Source organism: Mixophyes fleayi, chromosome 4, assembly GCF_038048845.1.
Source record: "Mixophyes fleayi isolate aMixFle1 chromosome 4, aMixFle1.hap1, whole genome shotgun sequence".
In the NCBI taxonomy this organism is placed as follows: domain Eukaryota; kingdom Metazoa; phylum Chordata; class Amphibia; order Anura; family Limnodynastidae; genus Mixophyes; species Mixophyes fleayi.
Window position 1 is genome coordinate 9,618,733 of NC_134405.1, and position 23,412 is coordinate 9,642,144.

Sequence of the window (23,412 nt, forward strand, 5' to 3'; positions counted from 1 at the left end):
CACAGAGACCAGATTGAACAGTCACAGGGAAATTCTTATTGTTTGGTAACCAGTTTATTTGCAGAGTCACTTTTGTGTAATGCTGAATATGGATACTTGATGTTTTCTCTGTCTCATGCATTGAAAATGAAAATATACCCCAAGGTCGTTGTACTGTACACTGTATATGTTATATTTTACCTGACCTGTATTTGTTATTGTCATGATAAAGCTAAAAGTCAGAAATTAATTATGTCACCTGGATTTCCTGCAAAACACTGGGCTCACTTAGAAAATAATAAGGAAAACACTTGTACAGAGAGCCTCATGTTCTTCTATTGTCGAAGTCGTATAATTGGATGAACGAAAGTATATTGGTTAATATTGTTTTGCCGTGCGATTGCGATCCGTACGGCACGTAATGCGTGGCATGGTGCGATCACACGGTAAAATATGCACGCACGCACACGCACTATAACATTTAGTTTCATATATATATTTATAGATTACATTCCAAAGTGATTTATGAGCAGACAGTATTTGGTTTATTATTAGTTTATATACTATGATTATATGTACACTTTAGTGTTATCTAAGGTTCAGGTTATGGGAAATGTGTCATGTCTGATATCATACTAATCCCCTATTCATCAGCAGCTGTCCGGTTCCATCGCCGAAGAGTTCGCATATTGCATACTCTAGTTATTGATGTTATGGAATAAATAGCCAAATTGATATCAGAATGTGAAATGCTAATTAACTCATTGTAACTGGAGCACATCCCCTGGAGAGACGACCCCCACCTTTGGATTCCTTAGCCTGAACTAGCCTATGACCTGTTTTCCCTTAAACCACCCTTGTCTGGACCTATAGAAGCAAGCTACGTCATCTCTATTGTTCACTGTGTAACACTGACTGTATATATAATCATAGCTGCACCCCCAACAGCCTCAGTCTTCACTGATCACAGTATTCAAGGGTGAATCACTGTTCACTGGTGCCCGTGGTTAGCGCAGCGCATCGCAGCGGTATGTATGTATCTTTTTGGTATTGGCTGTACTGTACTGTTGATTATATTATAATAATACATTGAACTGTTAACTTTTTACATCTGCTAAAATAAATCACTTTGTGCATTAGAAACACAATACAATCGCCTATGTACTGCTTATTTGAAAACTATAGAATTACTTTAATACTATCTTTGCCCCTAAACCATGTCATCTATCAGGTATTCTGAGCTGTTCTCTGTTAGTGACGTGTGATGGCGGGTTTTTTGAAAAAAGCACCTGTATCATGGCCTTTTACTATTAGCTACTTTCAAAGTCAGGAGATTTGACATTACAAGCCCTATATAAATCACTTGCCTGCCACTTTTTCTTTGATAGGGTTTTGAGGAGAAAAGAGATAGGAGCTTGGAGGATTTAGGATTGTGAGAGTTGTTTTTGAGCGGTCTCGTGCTGCGATTTCTGATTAGAGTGTAAGTAGTCCTGTGTTCTTTTACAGTATTGTGCCTTTATCTTCTGATTTAATTTCTGTCTTGTATTTATTGTATTTGTCTAGTCCTTTGTCTCTGTTACTTGTGTGTGAGTGTGTTGTGAGTGTTTCAGTAGTTAGTCTACTTTGTCCTTAGTGTTTGTCAGTACTCTGTGTTACTTGTTTTTTGTATATTACTGGACATTATGGCCAGAGATAGGAGGAGGGCAGAGGAAGAGGAGAGGAAGATGGAGCTGGAGGGGACAGAGGAAGGTGAGGAAGGGTTAGAGGAGGCAGGAAAGAGCAGGAAGACCAAGTCATGTAGGAATGTGAGATTTTCTCATGACTAGAATTGTCTGTTAGTGCACAATATTGTTCCCTGCTATTAAATAATTTTAGGGAACCTGGCAGCCCGTGCGAGGCCATGAACGCGGTGCGGCCATTAAAACGGTCAGTGGCTCAGTGCTGCAAAAGATTTTCAGATATAAAGAGGAGACTTAAAGAAAAAATGGCTGAGGAAAGAAAGTCTGCAAGACGAGCAAGTGGTGGACCCCCACTTTGTGTGGAATACACTACATATGAGGAGAAGCTGTGGGAGATATATACCCCGGGAAATTGTAGAGGGGTCAATGTGCAGGATACAGATGCACCTTCATTTGGCCAACCAGCTGGTGAGTTATTTGCAATTTGTACTCTAACAGATATGCAAGTACACATGACTTTTTATAAAAATTTATTTGTTTTTTCCAAAAACATTTTTCAAATATACTGTATATATTTCAAATGATTGTCGCTGCAAATACATTATATGCTTTATCTAATACATCCAGATTCGCCTGTAAGAGACTCCGCTCCGAATCCAAGGTCTACTCCTCCACCTTCTGTGAGGGATTCTGTCCCTGAAGAACAAGCAGGTGCGTGTAGTCTGTTTGGGGGAGAAACAATGGTGCTAGATGTTTTTATGTGCAAATGTTGGTGTACATGTTATATATCTTGATTTTTATATGGTTTGCAATGAAAACATCATGTACTACACAGAGGGAGAGCTAAAATAGTAATAGCTTAACCAAGAGCACTGCCTTGCAGTATTTTGCTGCCAGCACCATCATATTTGTGTATTCAAATAATTTGCTTTTCTATCCCCCTCATCCAAACATAGTCCAAATGTAGCAACACTACAGAACTCCTGTGATGCCTTATAAATAAAGGATAATAATTTTAGAACCAGAGTGGCCATGAAAGGGCATAAATGGCAAATCTAACAGAGCGAAGAACCCATAAGTGAAGCATATGAAAGCAACCAAAAGTAGCTGACAACCCTCATATAATGTGAAGAGTGTCATTATGACATAAATGTGAGTGACCACTAGAGGGTGCAGCTAGAGGATTGTGGCACAATGGAAGCATAATACTTTTATATAAGACATATAAAGCCAAGGTGACTACTAATATCCATATTACAGGTAAATTGTACAGCGACGATTAAAAGTCTCAAAATTCAAAGATTATTTTATGAGGTCAGTAAATATGCCTTGTTGGAATTTGATGAATCTAAGTTTCTGCAACGTTCTGTTATCTAAGCTTGTTGACTCACAAGGAGTAAGCTTGGACTGCTTTATCATAGAAGTGCTACTGTGTATTTTTAATGTTAACGTTTGTTAAAAATAGGTCAGGAAAAGGACTGGATGAACAGTGATCCAATTTGGTTCCCTAAATTTGACATTTTTAAGGTTGAAATTGTTCTAGGGCATTGATGCTGTCCTTGTGAGAGACCTCAAATGTAGCTTTGTGTACTTCTCAGAGTATCCCTGGTGGTAAGAACCGATTGTCATGATAAACTCTTCCCCTCCAAACATCTCTGACCACATCAAGAGATAGACCTCAGCTCAACCACAGTGCTCTACTTCTGATCTTCCCCTCTCTCCCGCTCTTTAAACCTTTTTCCACTCCCATCTCTAAGACTTCTCCCAATCTGCTTCCAACCAATGAAATTCCTTTCAAAACTCATCTCTTCAAGCTTGTCTACTATACTCCCTCCTAGACCATCATGTCCACTCCAACTATTTCCTCTGTCGACCTCATCCACTCATGTCCTATCTGCATCGACTGTCTCTCATTACTCCCTCTCTCTAGAATGTAAGCTATCATGGGCAGAGTCCTCTATTCCGTAAACCTCATGTCTGTCAGTCTCATATGACTCTGATATGGCAAAGTCTTCTGTTGTTTGTTCACTCACACACATATAACTCATACTTGTATCCATACTAGCCGTATGCCAGCTCATGAGTATCCATGTACATGTTGTTATACTTAATTGTATTTATGTATATGTTAATATGTTTATTATATTCATGTTTGTCATATCTGTAATATGTGTGTTATATTTGTAAGCTGATTGTCCAGCGTTATGGAATCTGTGGTGAACTATATATAAACAATGATGATGAAGATGAGGAATGTCGTCAGAAGTATTAAAATGAAATAAGTCTGTGATGGAGGCTTCAATATCGAGAGCTAAAGATCAAATTAGAAGCAGTGATTAATCCAACCGCATTCAGTATTGTTGTGGGACGTTAATGAAATGAAATGATAAGAAAATCCGCCATAATGTGTCCATAAAATGGGAATGATCTATGGGAAGGTTGTCCATAATGGGCATTGCTATATGGGAGTGGTGGGTACAGAATAGTTATTATTTATTTAAAAAATTTTCATGCAAATAATGCAGCTCAAGTAGGACAGTAATTTTATGTGATGCCCTGGAGGTGGTCTGACGGTATTGGAGCTGATGGATATGTATATATATATATATATATATATATATATATATATATATATATATATTAATATATATTTTATGTACGTATTGTCGCTAACCAATAACGATTGCCGAGTCTCGATTTGTGTTTCCAACGCACAAAGATTTATTCGCAAAAGGTAGTATAATATGTTCAAGCGAAGTGATAATAAATACAGCCGTTACTTATCGCAGGCGCTCTGGATCCAGTGCAGTCATTCAATCCTGAAGTCTGGGGACAAGATGTCTGAACACTGGATGAGAAGCTGCTGCTTATATGCACACAGAATTACAGTAATACAATGGAGATGGTATAGCTTGCTTCTATTGGTCCAGGTTTCAGGAAGGTCTCAGGGGTCGTCATCATTGGCTACTTCATACTAAAGAATCCAAAGGAGGGGGTCATCTCTCCAGGGGGTATACTCTGCTCTTCCCGCCAAGATTCCTTAGTCTTAAGTAGTTCATAATTCCCTATCATTCATAACTCGTGTATGCACTCTGCGATTCCTTCGCAGAGTGAACCAAACAGTAAAAAATGTTAAAAGGTTTATTATGATACCACATATGATATGATTCCTTCAACCTGTTCCATATATTTCACTAATGTGCATATAACATATAATATATAACATAAATACTACAATATTCCGACATAACTGCCATTAATGTGTACTATTTTACAAGTATGCGTGTTTGTGCGAATGTATGGTAAAAGACCAATTACTGTTGCTGCCACGTGTAGTAGCTGCGTACGCCCTTCCACGCCGTAGCGTGCCCATGTACGCCGTAGCGTACCTAACGCATCTTTTCAGACAAAGACAACCAAGTTTGCTCGACATTAATTGAAATGGCTTTATCCAATTTGCTGACTTCGACAATATATATAATGGATAGATGTGTGTTAAGTTTACTTCATTAGCCACACTTACACTGTGAGTTGTTGTCCCTCTGGATGACAGGAGACAAGGAAAGACAGCAGCTAGCAGGGAATACTAGGTATGTTTTCTTTTACTCAGCAATTGCTGATTGTCAGTAAGACCCTGTGCCTGATTCATCAAGTCATGCAAGCTAAGAGCAATATGCGCTTTAATGTAAAACACCCAGTAATTAGTTCTGCAGATTCCAGAGTTCAACATTTAAACAATCTGAAAGACCTATTCAATTTATGTCACCTGTTAATAATATAGGCATTAATGATAAAAATGTTTTTAAAAAAGTGTATTTTTATTTTTTTCCCCAAATGAAATTCATTTATTATATGTTTTTAATGTCTACTGAACATAAAATACATTTTTACAGTTCCTCCTGATTACAAACACATGTTATATCATGCATATGAGACTGTCATCACTAGTAATCAGGACTTAAACTAGTCCTGTAGCTGGAGCAAGAGATACAATTGAAAATCAAGTACCTGAGAAATTCCCAGAGCTTGAATCTGATGTGGCTCCGTGCGCTCGTGTTTGGCACCCCTTACTGAGCAAACTCCTTCCCTGCCCGTTCACTCCCAGAAATCGTAACCTGTAGAAAGTGTCTTTGCGTATGAAGATGAATTGAACATTGCTGCTTTTAGTTGTGAATGGTCCGGTTCTGGGAATGTGCAGATTAAATTTGCGGTTTATACGCAAAAAATCAGCATTTATGTTCCTTGATGAATCAGACCCTGTGTTTATATTTCAGTTTAGGGGAAAGAACACATAGCTAATACATTTGCTGTATGTTATCAATGTGTTCTTTGCTGTGTTTTCATTATTGGTTGTCATATTGTCAACATGGATGACCACCTAATTATCACCCCTGGTTCCACCATCTAAAATGCAGCAGAGTGTACAGTAGTCTATACTACTGAATATAGATATTAGATCCACGAACAAAAACATAATCTACACATTTATCAATGTAAGATGTTATTAAACATCAGGGGCTAGATTTGCTAAGCTGCGGGTTTCAAAAAGTGAGGATGTTGCCTATAGCAACCAATCAGATTCTAGCTGTCATTTTGAAGAAAGTACTAAATAAATGAATGCTAGAATCTGATTGGTTGCTATAGGCAACATCCCCACTTTTTCAAACCCGCAGCTTAGTCAATCTAGCCCCAATTGTGATAGAAACAGCTGCCAGTAACATAAATGGTAATTACAGATATTGTGTGATCATGGTCCTTCAGTCTATATACAGGTCAGTGCTGTCTGATTTGGATCACTATAAAGTATAAAAGAAATACTTATTTAAGACCTTTACAAGTAATCTGGAATGTCTATAAATTCAGTCTATATATAGGTCAGTGCTGTCTGATGACAATGACTATAGAGTATAAAAAAATACAATTGATGGTACCTTGGGAAACAATGTGTCCTCAGTTGGACTTATTTAATAACATGGTGTGAAGAACAAGGATGTGCTGTAACCCATAGCAACCTGATATCAGCTATTAACAGTCCGATGTCATAAAACCAGCGAATGTGATGATCTGATTGGTTGTTATGGGATACAGCAACCAGTATTTTACATTTAACATTTACTAAACAACCCTTTCTGAGTATATAGTTGTCATAACAGACATAGAAAAGACAGTAATAGAATGGTATGAGAGAAAGATTATGGAGATTATGAAAGATTATGTTATATATAACAAGGACCAAGAGGGAAACATGTAATGTGAAACAGGGCAGTGTACAGGGTTATTGTAGAAATGTTCAGTACTTATAGCTCTGTCTGTCATAGAAGTAATCACTGTACTGAGAAGAGCTGCTGGAACTCTCTACTAGTTAGAAACTTCTTTCTTATACTAGTCATAGCACCTGCATGAGCAGAACAGCAGTATATTACAGAGCTCAGCAAGGGCTGCCACATCGTCATTGTCTACCACTAGTAGTATAGAGCTCTAGCTCATATTAGGAAATCCATGCCAGGTGAAAAGATGTCCCCAAGTCCAATAACCAGACTGCTCTAGTCTTTTATGGTTTATATCCTGTGTGAATCTTCTGATGTCTAACAAGACTTGATTTTTGGGTGAAACATTTGCTACATTCAGAGCATTTAAATTGTTTCTCTCCTGCGTGAATCATGTGATGTACAATAAGCTTTGATTTCAAGGTAAAACATTTGCTACAAGCAGAGCATTTAAATGGTTTCTCTCCTGTGTGAGTCCTCTGATGTACGATAAGCTTTGATTTCTGGGTAAAACATTTGCTACACTCAGAGCAATTAAATGGTTTCTCTCCTGTGTGAATCATCTGATGTCTTACAAGAGTTGACTTCCGGGTAAAACATTCGCTACATTCAGAACACTTAAATTGTTTCTCTCCTGTGTGAATCATCTGATGTTGTACAAGATTTGCCCTGTGGCTAAAACATTTGCTACATTCAGAGCATTTAAATGGTTTCTCTCCTGTGTGAATCCTGTGATGGACAATAAGCTTTGACTTACATGAAAATGTTTTGTCACATTCAGAGCACAGATAGGGCTTCTCTCCTATTAGATCCATCATGTGTTTTACAACAAATTAGTTGTAGATAGTTTCTCCTTTTCAAATTTGAAGTTAGCTACTGTAAGAATTGATCACTGTAGTATAGATGACTTGTAGGTGAGTTTTTGGAACACTCAGATGCTCAGAGAACAAGGACCTTTCCAGTATGTCTTCTGTTATTAATGGGAATCCTGCTCATTAATTCACCTGTAAGCAAAAAGAATGTTAAGATTTAGCAGCCTAATCATTACATTAATGAAACTACTGGAACAATAGTAGTGTTATATTGGATACAGAATACAAAAATGTTTTATACACTAACAACTATGACTCAGACATTGATCATTGTTTTTATTTTTGTGCATAGTGATACAGAAACATACATACTTAAATTAAATCTGTGAAGGTCTATCTGTACTAAATAGACTCCCCACAGACTCACTATTATTTAACAGTGTACATCTTTAGATGTAGGTGTTTCACAACAAGTACACTAAAGAAGTAATAAAGTATTAAAAATTAAAATTAGACACTTTTTAGTAATGTAAATATATAATCAGTAATTCATGCGGCAGCAACCTAAAGGGGGGTAGTACGCAGTACTAGAAATATGTATTTAATAAAGTGACCAGTGAGTACATATCTATATATCTACACAAGAATAAACTTTGTGGCGCTAACTGATTACAAAATAATAGTAATAAACAAATAAAAATCAAATCAAATAAATTAACACCATACAGGAGGCTGCTCTTTCCTTAGACAACTGTTCCAGGTATATCTACAAAGTATCACACAAGAAAAAGCACCAAACAATGAATTATTATCAAACAATTTTAAATAAACAGTGATGTGCTCTAATCAATATCTGTTGTCTTCTTCAAACAATTGGCTGAAAGTTCTCTTCAAAAAAGTTTTACTCATACAAAAGAGGTTTTTCTATATCTAGCTACACCAGAACCATAGGAGAAAGCAGATACATATAATGTACAATGTATCATCAGGATATATAAAGTTCAACACATGTTTTCCCAGCTTTGTCTTGCAATAACACTTTTACTAATGGATAATACAAAGTACAGATTATACAATGCACAGTAGAGAACGCTAATAATTGTAATTCTGTATATATCAGTATATTCTTATGTATAATATAATTACCTTACTCTGAAGATTTCTCCTTCTATCTCTTTCCCTCCTGATCATTCTTACTGTTCCATCCTTCCAGCTCTCCAGCCACCAACTCACTAACACTGGGCTGATACTGCTTATTTATAGTCATTCCTCCCCATCTCTCTTCAATAGTTCCCGGGATGACCAGAAGGTTCTCAGACTGTTTGTCTCCAGGTCTCTCATGTAAATCCCACTGACATGTAAATGAGGTATAGACATTCCTACTTATTACAAAGGAAAATTCTAATTAGACCTTGGCAGGTGGTAAAATCTCACATTCTAATTAGATCAGCACAGTCTGACATCCTGTGTCAACAAATGGACCTATTGTTTAGGGTTAATCTATTATCTAGACAGAGAGTGAGAGCAGAAAGGTATGTTCTGACTATCAATAGTAACACTAACATAACTAAAATTAATTGTTAAAAATAAACCATAACAAAATATTTAAGTAAATTAATTTGTTATGGCAGATTATTAATGATATTCATCTAAATTAAGCCATAATGATAGATATCACAGAACCTAATTTAAAACAATCAAACTCATTTAACAGAATAGAAAACTCATTTTCACTTGTTAAAAAGCAGGTGATAGCACCCTCAGGAACATGATTCAAAGATTTATGCATACAGTGATTAGAATTAGCAGTTAGGATAATATATCAGATAAATTAACATTAGCCGAGTTCAGAGAACAGACTTGAACAACTAACTTAGCAATGTCAATCATTTATAGAATCCAAAATTGTAAGGAGACAGTCAGTATAAAGGTGAGTAACGTTGAGATCTAAAACCCTTTAATTACCAGTGTTTTGGTTTAAAATGACAGGGAAAAAGAGGCTCACCATAGATATTGAATTTCTCAGACCTTATGTCCCTCCAAGTACCGTGAGCTGACACAGCTCAAATGCTGAAAGCAGAGATCTACTTCTGAGAATAATGTGACCAATCCTTATGGAGACTGTAGTAAGAACCTTGACACGTTTCTGTGCTGTTGGACTTTCACCAGAAGGATGAATCCAGGTGACACAGTCTCAGTATTTATATGTGATGTATTCATCACAACTGATCACTAATCACCTGTACAACGGAAAGACGAATGTCTAATACTTTAAGTATTGCTAAAAGGCTCAATGATATTTCAGATATAAAACTGAAAACATATATTAAACATGTATTAACAGATCTTATGTATATATATATATATATATATATATATATATATATATATATATATATATATACATATAGGAAAATAAGCACATGGGATAGGGCGCCAAAATGGTGTAGTATTGTTTGTGTCAACAGTACTGAGAGATACATATAGATGAAAATATTAAAGGAAGTTCACTATCATATATAGGTGGACGTGGCAGTCTCACAAAAGATATAGTGCAAATGGGAACATATATGGCAAATCGTGAGCAGAAAGTTCATGCAATCCCAAGGATATCCTTTCCAATACGGAAAATGCGTACTAAATAAACAATCTTTAGCGCTTATCTGTATAATGAGCAATTTCTCCAAACATCCCATGATAACTCCGATAATGGCACTTCTTGTATAGCTGTGATCTCTATTGATGCTGCTGAGACATCTCAGCAGTACACAGAATAGGTAGAAAGAAAAACCATCATAGTGTAACACTGTAAATTCAGCAGATTTATTGCACTGAAAATAAGTATCACACTTACATAAGGACAAGTATAAAATGCTTATCTGGGTTTCTTTGTGACATCCATCAGCAAATGGTATCTTCTGTCTGGTTCAGCTGTTACATCCTATAGAAGCTTAGTCACAGTGTCAGCTCCAGATCAAGAAACAAAGAATAAATAGTCCCACAATAGAATCGCTAGTGCTCAACGCGTTTCGTCTGTGTATTTCTCAGACATTAGATGGTGCATGATCAAATACAGCGGGTGAAATAAGTATTGAACACATCAACATTTTTCTCAGTAATTATATATTTAATGGGGCTATTGTAATGAAATTTACACCACATGTCAGCAGCAACCCTTGCAATCCACACATGCAAAGAAATCAAACCATTGATGTCCATAAATTAAGATTTCTGCAATAATGTAAAATGACACATGGAAAAAGTATTGAAGACATGAAGAAAGGGAGGTGCAAAAAGGCATGGAAAGCCAAGACACCAACTGAAATCTATTAGTAATTAGAAAGCAATCCTGCCAGCTGGTTCAGCCAAAACTGATGACCTATAAAAAGGTGTCTCATTACGAAGGTGTCACACAAGAAACATCTCATGATGGGTAAAAGCAAAGAGCTCTCTCAATACATTTGCTACCTTATTGTTGCAAAACATACTGATGGTATTGGTTACAGATGGATCTCTAAACTGCTGAATGTTCCAGTGAGCACTATTGGGGTCATAATCCGGAAGTGGACAGAACATCATTCATCATAAACCAGCCACTACCAGGTGCACCTCGCAAGATTTCTGACAGAGGAATGAAAAAAATTATCAGAAGGGTTCTCCAAGAACCAAGGACCACTTGCGGAGAGCTTCAGAAAGACCTGGAATTAGCAGGAAAAATTGTTTCAAAGAAAACAATAAGTAATGCACTCAGCGCCATGGTCTGTATGTACGCTCACCATGCAAGACTCCTTTGCTGAAGAAAAAATATGTTGAAGCTTGGTTTAAAGTTTGCTGCACAAAATTTGGACAAGCCTGTGAAATACTAGGAGAATATAGTGTGGTCAGATGAGAGCAAAATTGAACTCTTTGGATGCCGTAATACACACCATGATTGGCGGAGAAATGGCGCTGCACATCACCCCATAAACACCATACCAACGGTGAAGTTTGGAGGTGGGAACATCGTGGTGTGGGGCTGTTTTTCTGCACACGGTACTGGCATACTACATGTGGTTGAATGAAGGATGAATGGAAAAATGTACCTAGACATTCTGGATAAAAATCTCCTGTCATTTACCAGGATGGCAGCAGATTTGTAATCTGTAATGTTTTGTCATTAATAACTATATTATTAACAGGTCACATCAATTACAGCTTTTTTTTCTGTGCGTTGTTTTGGAACTTGATATTCCACATATGTATGGGATGTATCCCGCAGTGTATTGTCTGTTAGAGCAGAGCGCACATAGACCCGTATTCATCACCACACGTATCTTTACATCCGCTCCTTGTTGTATATGGATGTGCGCATACCCGATGGACGTCTGTTTTTAAAAAAACGCACATTAGATTACATTACCCTAACACTTACCTTTCATGACAATCGGCATTGACGCTTTAAAAGTGGTGATATCTCGGGCGCCATTCTAAATGATGTCAAAACACCCTGACGGCATTACTGGTGGTCGTGTTTTCTCATCAGACTGTCGGGGACTTCTTTTGTCATTATGAAGGTCCGTCTGCATTTATTAACTGTCGGGCAAGTAGGTTTTGTTAATTCTTTTGTCGTTCTACTCACTGTCGTAAACAATGTTACATGGGTGAAAATTATAAATACTATGGGGTAACTGGAAATATTGAAGACACAGAGACCAGATTGAACAGTCACAGGGAAATTCTTATTGTTTGGTAACCAGTTTATTTGCAGAGTCACTTTTGTGTAATGCTGAATATGGATACTTGATGTTTTCTCTGTCTCATGCATTGAAAATGAAAATATACCCCAAGGTCGTTGTACTGTACACTGTATATGTTGAATTTTACCTGACCTGTATTTGTTATTGTCATGATAAAGCTAAAAGTCAGAAATTAATTATGTCACCTGGATTTCCTGCAAAACACTGGGCTCACTTAGAAAATAATAAAGAAAACACTAGTACAGAGAGCCTCATGTTCTTCTATTGTCGAAGTCGTATAATTGGATGAACGAAAGTATATTGGTTAATATTGTTTTGCCGTGCGATTGCGATCCGTACGACACGTAAAGCGTGGCATGGTGCGATCACACGGTAAAATATGCACGCACGCACACGCACTATAACATTTAGTTTCATATATATATTTATAGATTACATTCCAAAGTGATTTATGAGCAGACAGTATTTGGTTTATTATTAGTTTATATACTATGATTATATGTACACTTTAGTGTTATCTAAGGTTCAGGTTATGGGAAATGTGTCATGTCTGATATCATACTAATCCCCTATTCATCAGCAGCTGTCCGGTTCCATCGCCGAAGAGTTCGCATATTGCATACTCTAGTTATTGATGTTATGGAATAAATAGCCAAATTGATATCAGAATGTGAAATGCTAATTAACTCATTGTAACTGGAGCACATCCCCTGGAGAGACGACCCCCACCTTTGGATTCCTTAGCCTGAACTAGCCTATGACCTGTTTTCCCTTAAACCACCCTTGTCTGGACCTATAGAAGCAAGCTACGTCATCTCTATTGTTCACTGTGTAACACTGACTGTATATATAATCATAGCTGCACCCCCAAAAGCCTCAGTCTTTACTGATCACAGTATTCAAGGGTGAATCACTGTTCACTGGTGCCCGTGGTTAGCGCAGCGCATCGCTGCGGTATGTATGTATCTTTTTGGTATTGGCTGTACTGTACTGTTGATTATATTATAATAATACATTGAACTGTTAACTTTTTACATCTGCTAAAATAAATCACTTTGTGCATTAGAAACACAATACAATCGCCTATGTACTGCTTATTTGAAAACTATAGAATTACTTTAATACTATCTTTGCCCCTAAACCATGTCATCTATCAGGTATTCTGAGCTGTTCTCTGTTAGTGACGTGTGATGGCGGGTTTTTTGAAAAAAGCACCTGTATCATGGCCTTTTACTATTAGCTACTTTCAAAGTCAGGAGATTTGACATTACAAGCCCTATATAAATCACTTGCCTGCCACTTTTTCTTTGATAGGGTTTTGAGGAGAAAAGAGATAGGAGCTTGGAGGATTTAGGATTGTGAGAGTTGTTTTTGAGCGGTCTCGTGCTGCGATTTCTGATTAGAGTGTAAGTAGTCCTGTGTTCTTTTACAGTATTGTGCCTTTATTTTCTGATTTAATTTCTGTCTTGTATTTATTGTATTTGTCTAGTCCTTTGTCTCTGTTACTTGTGTGTGAGTGTGTTGTGAGTGTTTCAGTAGTTAGTCTACTTTGTCCTTAGTGTTTGTCAGTACTCTGTGTTACTTGTTTTTTGTATATTACTGGACATTATGGCCAGAGATAGGAGGAGGGCAGAGGAAGAGGAGAGGAAGATGGAGCTGGAGGGGACAGAGGAAGGTGAGGAAGGGTTAGAGGAGGCAGGAAAGAGCAGGAAGACCAAGTCATGTAGGAATGTGAGATTTTCTCATGACTAGAATTGTCTGTTAGTGCACAATATTGTTCCCTGCTATTAAATAATTTTAGGGAACCTGGCAGCCCGTGCGAGGCCGTGAACGCGGTGCGGCCATTAAAACGGTCAGTGGCTCACTGCTGCAAAAGATTTTCAGATATAAAGAGGAGACTTAAAGAAAAAATGGCTGAGGAAAGAAAGTCTGCAAGACGAGCAAGTGGTGGACCCCCACTTTGTGTGGAATACACTACATATGAGGAGAAGCTTCAGGAGATACTGCCCCGGGAAATTGTAGAGGGGTCAATGTGCAGGATACAGATGCACCTTCATTTGGCCAACCAGCTGGTGAGTTATTTGCAATTTGTACTCTAACAGATATGCAAGTACACATGACTTTTTATAAAAATTTATTTGTTTTTTCCAAAAACATTTTTCAAATATACTGTATATATTTCAAATGATTATTGCTGCAAATACATTATATGCTTTATCTAATACATCCAGATTTGCCTGTAAGAGACTCCGCTCCGAATCCAAGGTCTACTCCTCCACCTTCTGTGAGGGATTCTGTCCCTGAAGAACAAGCAGGTGCGTGTAGTCTGTTTGGGGGAGAAACAATGGTGCTAGATGTTTTTATGTGCAAATGTTGGTGTACATGTTATATATCTTGATTTTTATATGGTTTGCAATGAAAACATCATGTACTACACAGAGGGAGAGCTAAAATAGTAATAGCTTACCCAAGAGCACTGCCTTGCAGTATTTTGCTGCCAGCACCATCATATTTGTGTATTCAAATAATTTGCTTTTCTATCCCCCTCATCCAAACATAGTCCAAATGTAGCAACACTACAGAACTCCTGTGATGCCTTATAAATAAAGGATAATAATTTTAGAACCAGAGTGGCCATGAAAGGGCATAAATGGCAAATCTAACAGAGCGAAGAACCCATAAGTGAAGCATATGAAAGCAACCAAAAGTAGCTGACAACCCTCATATAATGTGAAGAGTGTCATTATGACATAAATGTGAGTGACCACTAGAGGGTGCAGCTAGAGGATTGTGGCACAATGGAAGCATAATACTTTTATATAAGACATATAAAGCCAAGGTGACTACTAATATCCATATTACAGGTAAATTGTACAGCGACGATTAAAAGTCTCAAAATTCAAAGATTATTTTATGAGGTCAGTAAATATGCCTTGTTGGAATTTGATGAATCTAAGTTTCTGCAACGTTCTGTTATCTAAGCTTGTTGACTCACAAGGAGTAAGCTTGGACTGCTTTATCATAGAAGTGCTACTGTGTATTTTTAATGTTAACGTTTGTTAAAAATAGGTCAGGAAAAGGACTGGATGAACAGTGATCCAATTTGGTTCCCTAAATTTGACATTTTTAAGGTTGAAATTGTTCTAGGGCATTGATGCTGTCCTTGTGAGAGACCTCAAATGTAGCTTTGTGCAATTTTTAAGAGTATCTCTGGTGGTAAGAACCGATTGTCATGATAAACTCTTCCCCTCCAAACATCTCTGACCACATCAAGAGATAGACCTCAGCTCAACCACAGTGCTCTACTTCTGATCTTCCCCTCTCTCCCGCTCTTTAAACCTTTTTCCACTCCCATCTCTAAGACTTCTCCCAATCTGCTTCCAACCAATGAAATTCCTTTCAAAACGCATCTCTTCAAGCTTGTCTACTATACTCCCTCCTAGACCATCATGTCCACTCCAACTATTTCCTCTGTCGACCTCATCCACTCATGTCCTATCTGCATCGACTGTCTCTCATTACTCCCTCTCTCTAGAATGTAAGCTATCATGGGCAGAGTCCTCTATTCCGTAAACCTCATGTCTGTCAGTCTCATATGACTCTGATATGGCAAAGTCTTCTGTTGTTTGTTCACTCACACACATATAACTCATACTTGTATCCATACTAGCCTTATGCCAGCTCATGAGTATCCATGTACATGTTGTTATACTTAATTGTATTTATGTATATGTTAATATGTTTATTATATTCATGTTTGTCATATCTGTAATATGTGTGTTATATTTGTAAGCTGATTGTCCAGCGTTATGGAATCTGTGGTGAACTATATATAAACAATGATGATGAAGATGAGGAATGTCGTCAGAAGTATTAAAATGAAATAAGTCTGTGATGGAGGCTTCAATATCGAGAGCTAAAGATCAAATTAGAAGCAGTGATTAATCCAACCGCATTCAGTATTGTTGTGGGACGTTAATGAAATGAAATTATAAGAAAATCCGCCATAATGTGTCCATAAAATGGGAATGATCTATGGGAAGGTTGTCCATAATGGGCATTGCTATATGGGAGTGGTGGGTACAGAATAGTTATTATTTATTTAAAAAATTTTCATGCAAATAATGCAGCTCAAGTAGGACAGTAATTTTATGCGATGCCCTGGAGGTGGTCTGACGGTATTGGAGCTGATGGATATGTATATATATATATATATATATATATATATATATATATATATATTAATATATATTTTATGTACGTATTGTCGCTAACCAATAACGATTGCCGAGTCTCGATTTGTGTTTCCAACGCACAAAGATTTATTCGCAAAAGGTAGTATAATATGTTCAAGCGAAGTGATAATAAATACAGCCGTTACTTATCGCAGGCGCTCTGGATCCAGTGCAGTCATTCAATCCTGAAGTCTGGGGACAAGATGTCTGAACACTGGATGAGAAGCTGCTGCTTATATGCACACAGAATTACAGTAATACAATGGAGATGGTATAGCTTGCTTCTATTGGTCCAGGTTTCAGGAAGGTCTCAGGGGTCGTCATCATTGGCTACTTCATACTAAAGAATCCAAAGGAGGGGGTCATCTCTCCAGGGGGTATACTCTGCTCTTCCCGCCAAGATTCCTTAGTCTTAAGTAGTTCATAATTCCCTATCATTCATAACTCGTGTATGCACTCTGCGATTCCTTCGCAGAGTGAACCAAACAGTAAAAAATGTTAAAAGGTTTATTATGATACCACATATGATATGATTCCTTCAACCTGTTCCATATATTTCACTAATGTGCATATAACATATAATATATAACATAAATACTACAATATTCCGACATTACTGACTATGTGTTGCAACTACCATTAATGTGTACTATTTTACAAGTATGCGTGTTTGTGCGAATGTATGGTAAAAGACCAATTACTGTTGCTGCCACGTGTAGTAGCTGCGTACGCCCTTCCACGCCGTAGCGTGCCCATGTACACCGTAGCGTACCGTACGCATCTTTTCAGACAAAGACAACCAAGTTTGCTCGACATTAATTGAAAGGGCTTTATCCAATTTGCTGACTTCGACAATATATATAATGGATAGATGTGTGTTAAGTTTACTTCATTAGCCACACTTACACTGTGAGTTGTTGTCCCTCTGGATGACAGGAGACAAGGAAAGACAGCAGCTAGCAGGGAATACTAGGTATGTTTTCTTTTACTCAGCAATTGTTGATTGTCAGTAAGACCCTGTGCCTGATTCATCAAGTCATGCAAGCTGAGAGCAATATGCGCTTTAATGTAAAACACCCAGTAATTAGTTCTGCAGATTCCAGAGTTCAACATTTAAACAATCTGAAAGACCTATTCAATTTATGTCACCTGTTAATAATATAGGCATTAATGATAAAAATGTTTTTAAAAAAGTGTATTTTTATTTTTTTCCCCAAATGAAATTCATTTATTATATGTTTTTAATGTCTACTGAACATAAAATACATTTTTACAGTTCCTCCTGATTACAAACACATGTTATATCATGCATATGAGACTTTCATCACTAGTAATCAGGACTTAAACTAGTCCTGTAGCTGGAGCAAGAGATACAGTTGAAAATCAAGTACCTGAGAAATTCCCAGAGCTTGAATCTGATGTGGCTCCGTGCGCTCGTGTTTGACACCCCTTACTGTACATAGAATAAGGAGCAAACTCCTTCCCTGCCCGTTCACTCCCAGAAATCGTAACCTGTAGAAAGTGTCTTTGCGTATGAAGATGAATTGAACATTGCTGCTTTTAGTTGTGAATGGTCCGGTTCTGGGAATGTGCAGATTAAATTTGCGGTTTATACGCAAAAAATCAGCATTTATGTTCCTTGATGAATCAGACCCTGTGTTTATATTTCAGTTTAGGGGAAAGAACACATAGCTAATACATTTGCTGTATGTTATCAATGTGTTCTTTGCTGTGTTTTCATTATTGGTTGTCATATTGTCAGCATGGATGACCACCTAATTATCACCCCTGGTTCCACCATCTAAAATGCAGCAGAGTGTACAGTAGTCTATACTACTGAATATAGATATTAGATCCACGATCAAAAACATAATCTACACATTTATCAATGTAAGATGTTATTAAACATCAGGGGCTAGATTTGCTAAGCTGCGGGTTTGAAAAAGTGAGGATGTTGCCTATAGCAACCAATCAGATTCTAGCTGTCATTTTGTAGAAAGTACTAAATAAATGAATGCTAGAATCTGATTGGTTGCTATAGGCAACATCCCCACTTTTTCAAACCCGCAGCTTAGTCAATCTAGCCCCAATTGTGATAGAAACAGCTTCCAGTAACATAAATGGTAATTACAGATATTGTGTGATCATGGTCCTTCAGTCTATATGCAGGTCAGTGCTGTCTGATTTGGATCACTATAAAGTATAAAAAAAAATACTTATTTAAGACCTTTACAAGTAATCTGGAAAGTCTATAAATTCAGTCTATATATAGGTCAGTGCTGTCTGATGACAATGACTATAGAGTATAAAAAAATACAATTGATGGTACCTTGGGAAACAATGTGTCCTCAGTTGGACTTATTTAATAACATGGTGTGAAGAACAAGGATGTGCTGTAACCCATAGCAACCTGATATCAGCTATTAACAGTCCGTTGTCATAAAACCAGCGAATGTGATGATCTGATTGGTTGTTGTGGGATACAGCAACCAGTATTTTACATTTAACATTTACTAAACAACCCTTTCTGAGTATATAGTTGTCATAACAGACATAGAATAGACAGTAATAGAATGGTATGAGAGAAAGATTATGGAGATTATGAAAGATTATGTTATATATAACATAGACCAAGAGGGAAACATGTAATGTGAAACAGGGCAGTGTACAGGGTTATTGTAGAAATGTTCAGTACTTATAGCTCTGTCTGTCATAGAAGTAATCACAGTACTGAGAAGAGCTGCTGGAACTCTCTACTAGTTAGAAACTTCTTTCTTATACTAGTCCCAGCACCTGCATGAGCAGAACAGCAGTATATTACAGAGCTCAGCAAGGGCTGCCACATCGTCATTGTCTACCACTAGTAGTATAGAGCTCTAGCTCATATTAGGAAATCCATGCCAGGTGAAAAGATGTCCCCAAGTCCAATAACCAGACTGCTCTATTCTTTTATGGTTTATATCCTGTGTGAATCTTCTGATGTCTAACAAGATTTGATTTTTGGGTGAAACATTTGCTACATTCAGAGCATTTAAATGGTTTCTCTCCTGCGTGAATCATGTGATGTACAATAAGCTTTGATTTCAAGGTAAAACATTTGCTACAAGCAGAGCATTTAAATGGTTTCTCTCCTGTGTGAGTCCTCTGATGTACGATAAGCTTTGATTTCTGGGTAAAACATTTGCTACACTCAGAGCAATTAAATGGTTTCTCTCCTGTGTGAATCACAAACTACCTCCGTTGCCTGCCTGATTCTGGACAAGTCTCCTCTCCACATTGGTAGTAGAACTTACCCGCTGCAGTCTACTCTCACTACCTCCGTTACCCGCCTGCACCTGGACAAGTCTTCCCATCACATCAGTGGTACAACTTACCTATTGCAGACCACTCATGTTACTCCGTTCCACGCCTGCACCTGGACAAGTCTTCCCTACACATCAGTGGTACAACTTGCCCATTGCAGTCCATTCACGTCACTCCGTTCCACGCCTACACCTGGACAAGTCTTCCCTTCAGATCAGTGGTACAACTTGACTATTGCAGACCACTCACATTACTCTGTTCCCTTCCTGCGCCTAGACAAGTCTTTCCTACACATCAGTGGTACAACTTGCCTATTGCAGACCACTCACGTTACTCCGTTCCACGCCTACACATGGACACGTCTTCCCTTCACATCATTGGTACAACTTGCCAATTGCAAACCACTCACGCTATTCTGTTACCATACCTGCACTGAACAAGTCTTCTCTACATATCCGTGGTGAAACTTACCAGCTGTAGACCATTCATGTTTCCTTGTGCTATAGCTACTACTCTGTATGGTACCTATTGGCTGGACTAAAATCTACAAGTGCCTCTGTATTGTAGCTGCAAGTCGCTGACTTTTCTACTATATTGTTGATTGGTCGTTGCCTAACGTTACCCAGTTATCAAGTACTGGCCTGATATATGCTACCTGCGTGCTAAGCACTTGGACTCTTTTCTCATTTGATCCTGTTTACTAAACTGCTGAACCATCATAGTTCCATGGTGCCAAGACTCAGCATTTATACTATTGACATTCCTTTCCTCTATTCTACTGTATGGTTCCACTGATTCACCACACTACCCAGAGGTCCGCACTTCTGGTAAGTGTAGTTACACCTGGTGAATTCTGGGTAAAACTCCTAGTGCCCGTGACACTTGCTGTGTTTTCATAATTGGTTGCCAAGTTGTCAGGAAGGATGACCACCTAATTATCACCCCTGGTTCCATCATCTAAAATGTAGCAGAGAGTATAATACTCATTACTACTGAAAAAGATATTAATTCCCCAATCAAAAACAGAATCTCCACATTTATCAATATCACATTTTACTAAACATCAAGTGTGATAGAAACAGCTGCCAGTAACATAAATGGTAATTACAGATATTGTGTGAACATGGTCCTTCAGTCTATATACAGGTCAGTGCTGTCTGATGACGATCACTATAGAGAATAAAAGAAATACTTTTGAAGGACATTTACAGGTACCCTGGGAAACAATGTGTCCTCCTTGGGACTTAATTAATAACATGGTGTGAAGAACAAGAATGTGCTGTAACCCATAGCAACTAGATATCAGCTATTAGCAGCCTGCTATCATCAAACCAGCAAATGTGATGATCTGGTTGTTATAGGCTACAGTAACAGTATTTTACATTCAACATTTACTAAATAACCCTTTCTGTATATATAGTTAACAGAGGGAGATAAGACAATAATAGAAAAGTATGAGGTAAAGAACACGGAGGCTATAATATAGACCAATAGGAGCACATGTAATGTGAAACAGGGCAGTGTGCAGTGTTACTGTAGAAATATTCAGTGCTGATAGCTCTGTCTGTCATAGAAGTAATCACAGTACTGAGAAGAGCTGCTGGAAATCTCTACTAGATAGAACGTTATTTTATATACTAGTCCCAGCACCTGCATGAGCAGAACAGCAGTATATTACATAGCTCAGCAAGGGCTGCCACATCGTCATTGTCTACCACTAGTAGTATAGAGCTCTAGCTCATATTAGGAAATCCATGCCAGGTGAAAAGATGTCCCCAAGTCCAATAACCAGACTGCTCTAGTCTTTTATGGTTTATATCCTGTGTGAATCTTCTGATGTCTAACAAGATTTGATTTTTGGGTGAAACATTTGCTACATTCAGAGCATTTAAATGGTTTCTCTCCTGCGTGAATCATGTGATGTACAATAAGCTTTGATTTCAAGGTAAAACATTTGCTACAAGCAGAGCATTTAAATGGTTTCTCTCCTGTGTGAGTCCTCTGATGTACGATAAGCTTTGATTTCTGGGTAAAACATTTGCTACACTCAGAGCAATTAAATGGTTTCTCTCCTGTGTGAATCACAAACTACCTCCGTTGCCTGCCTGATTCTGGACAAGTCTCCTCTCCACATTGGTAGTAGAACTTACCCGCTGCAGTCTACTCTCACTACCTCCGTTACCCGCCTGCACCTGGACAAGTCTTCCCATCACATCAGTGGTACAACTTATCTATTGCAGACCACTCATGTTACTCCGTTCCACGCCTGCACCTGGACAAGTCTTCCCTACACATCAGTGGTACAACTTGCCCATTGCAGTCCATTCACGTCACTCCGTTCCACGCCTACACCTGGACAAGTCTTCCCTTCAGATCAGTGGTACAACTTGACTATTGCAGACCACTCACATTACTCTGTTCCCTTCCTGCGCCTATACAAGTCTTTCCTACACATCAGTGGTACAACTTGCCTATTGCAGACCACTCACGTTACTCCGTTCCACGCCTACACATGGACACGTCTTCCCTTCACATCATTGGTACAACTTGCCAATTGCAAACCACTCACGCTATTCTGTTACCATACCTGCACTGAACAAGTCTTCTCTACATATCCGTGGTGAAACTTACCAGCTGTAGACCATTCATGTTTCCTTGTGCTATAGCTACTACTCTGTATGGTACCTATTGGCTGGACTAAAATCTACAAGTGCCTCTGTATTGTAGCTGCAAGTCGCTGACTTTTCTACTATATTGTTGATTGGTCGTTGCCTAACGTTACCCAGTTATCAAGTACTGGCCTGATATATGCTACCTGCGTGCTAAGCACTTGGACTCTTTTCTCATTTGATCCTGTTTACTAAACTGCTGAACCATCATAGTTCCATGGTGCCAAGACTCAGCATTTATACTATTGACATTCCTTTCCTCTATTCTACTGTATGGTTCCACTGATTCACCACACTACCCAGAGGTCCGCACTTCTGGTAAGTGTAGTTACACCTGGTGAATTCTGGGTAAAACTCCTAGTGCCCGTGACACTTGCTGTGTTTTCATAATTGGTTGCCAAGTTGTCAGGAAGGATGACCACCTAATTATCACCCCTGGTTCCATCATCTAAAATGTAGCAGAGAGTATAATACTCATTACTACTGAAAAAGATATTAATTCCCCAATCAAAAACAGAATCTCCACATTTATCAATATCACATTTTACTAAACATCAAGTGTGATAGAAACAGCTGCCAGTAACATAAATGGTAATTACAGATATTGTGTGAACATGGTCCTTCAGTCTATATACAGGTCAGTGCTGTCTGATGACGATCACTATAGAGAATAAAAGAAATACTTTTGAAGGACATTTACAGGTACCCTGGGAAACAATGTGTCCTCCTTGG

General features: G+C 38.0%; 1 protein-coding gene across 1 annotated transcript in view; it reads right to left on the reverse strand.

The window, feature by feature from the left end:
* Positions 1 to 7,740, reverse strand: part of LOC142150353 (uncharacterized) — a 68,513-nt gene extending 60,773 nt beyond the window's left edge. The window contains 1 exon segment of the mRNA XM_075205550.1: positions 7,330 to 7,740. Within this exon segment, the coding sequence (XP_075061651.1) occupies positions 7,330 to 7,740 (411 nt within the window).
* Positions 7,741 to 23,412: the final 15,672 nt, after the last annotated feature.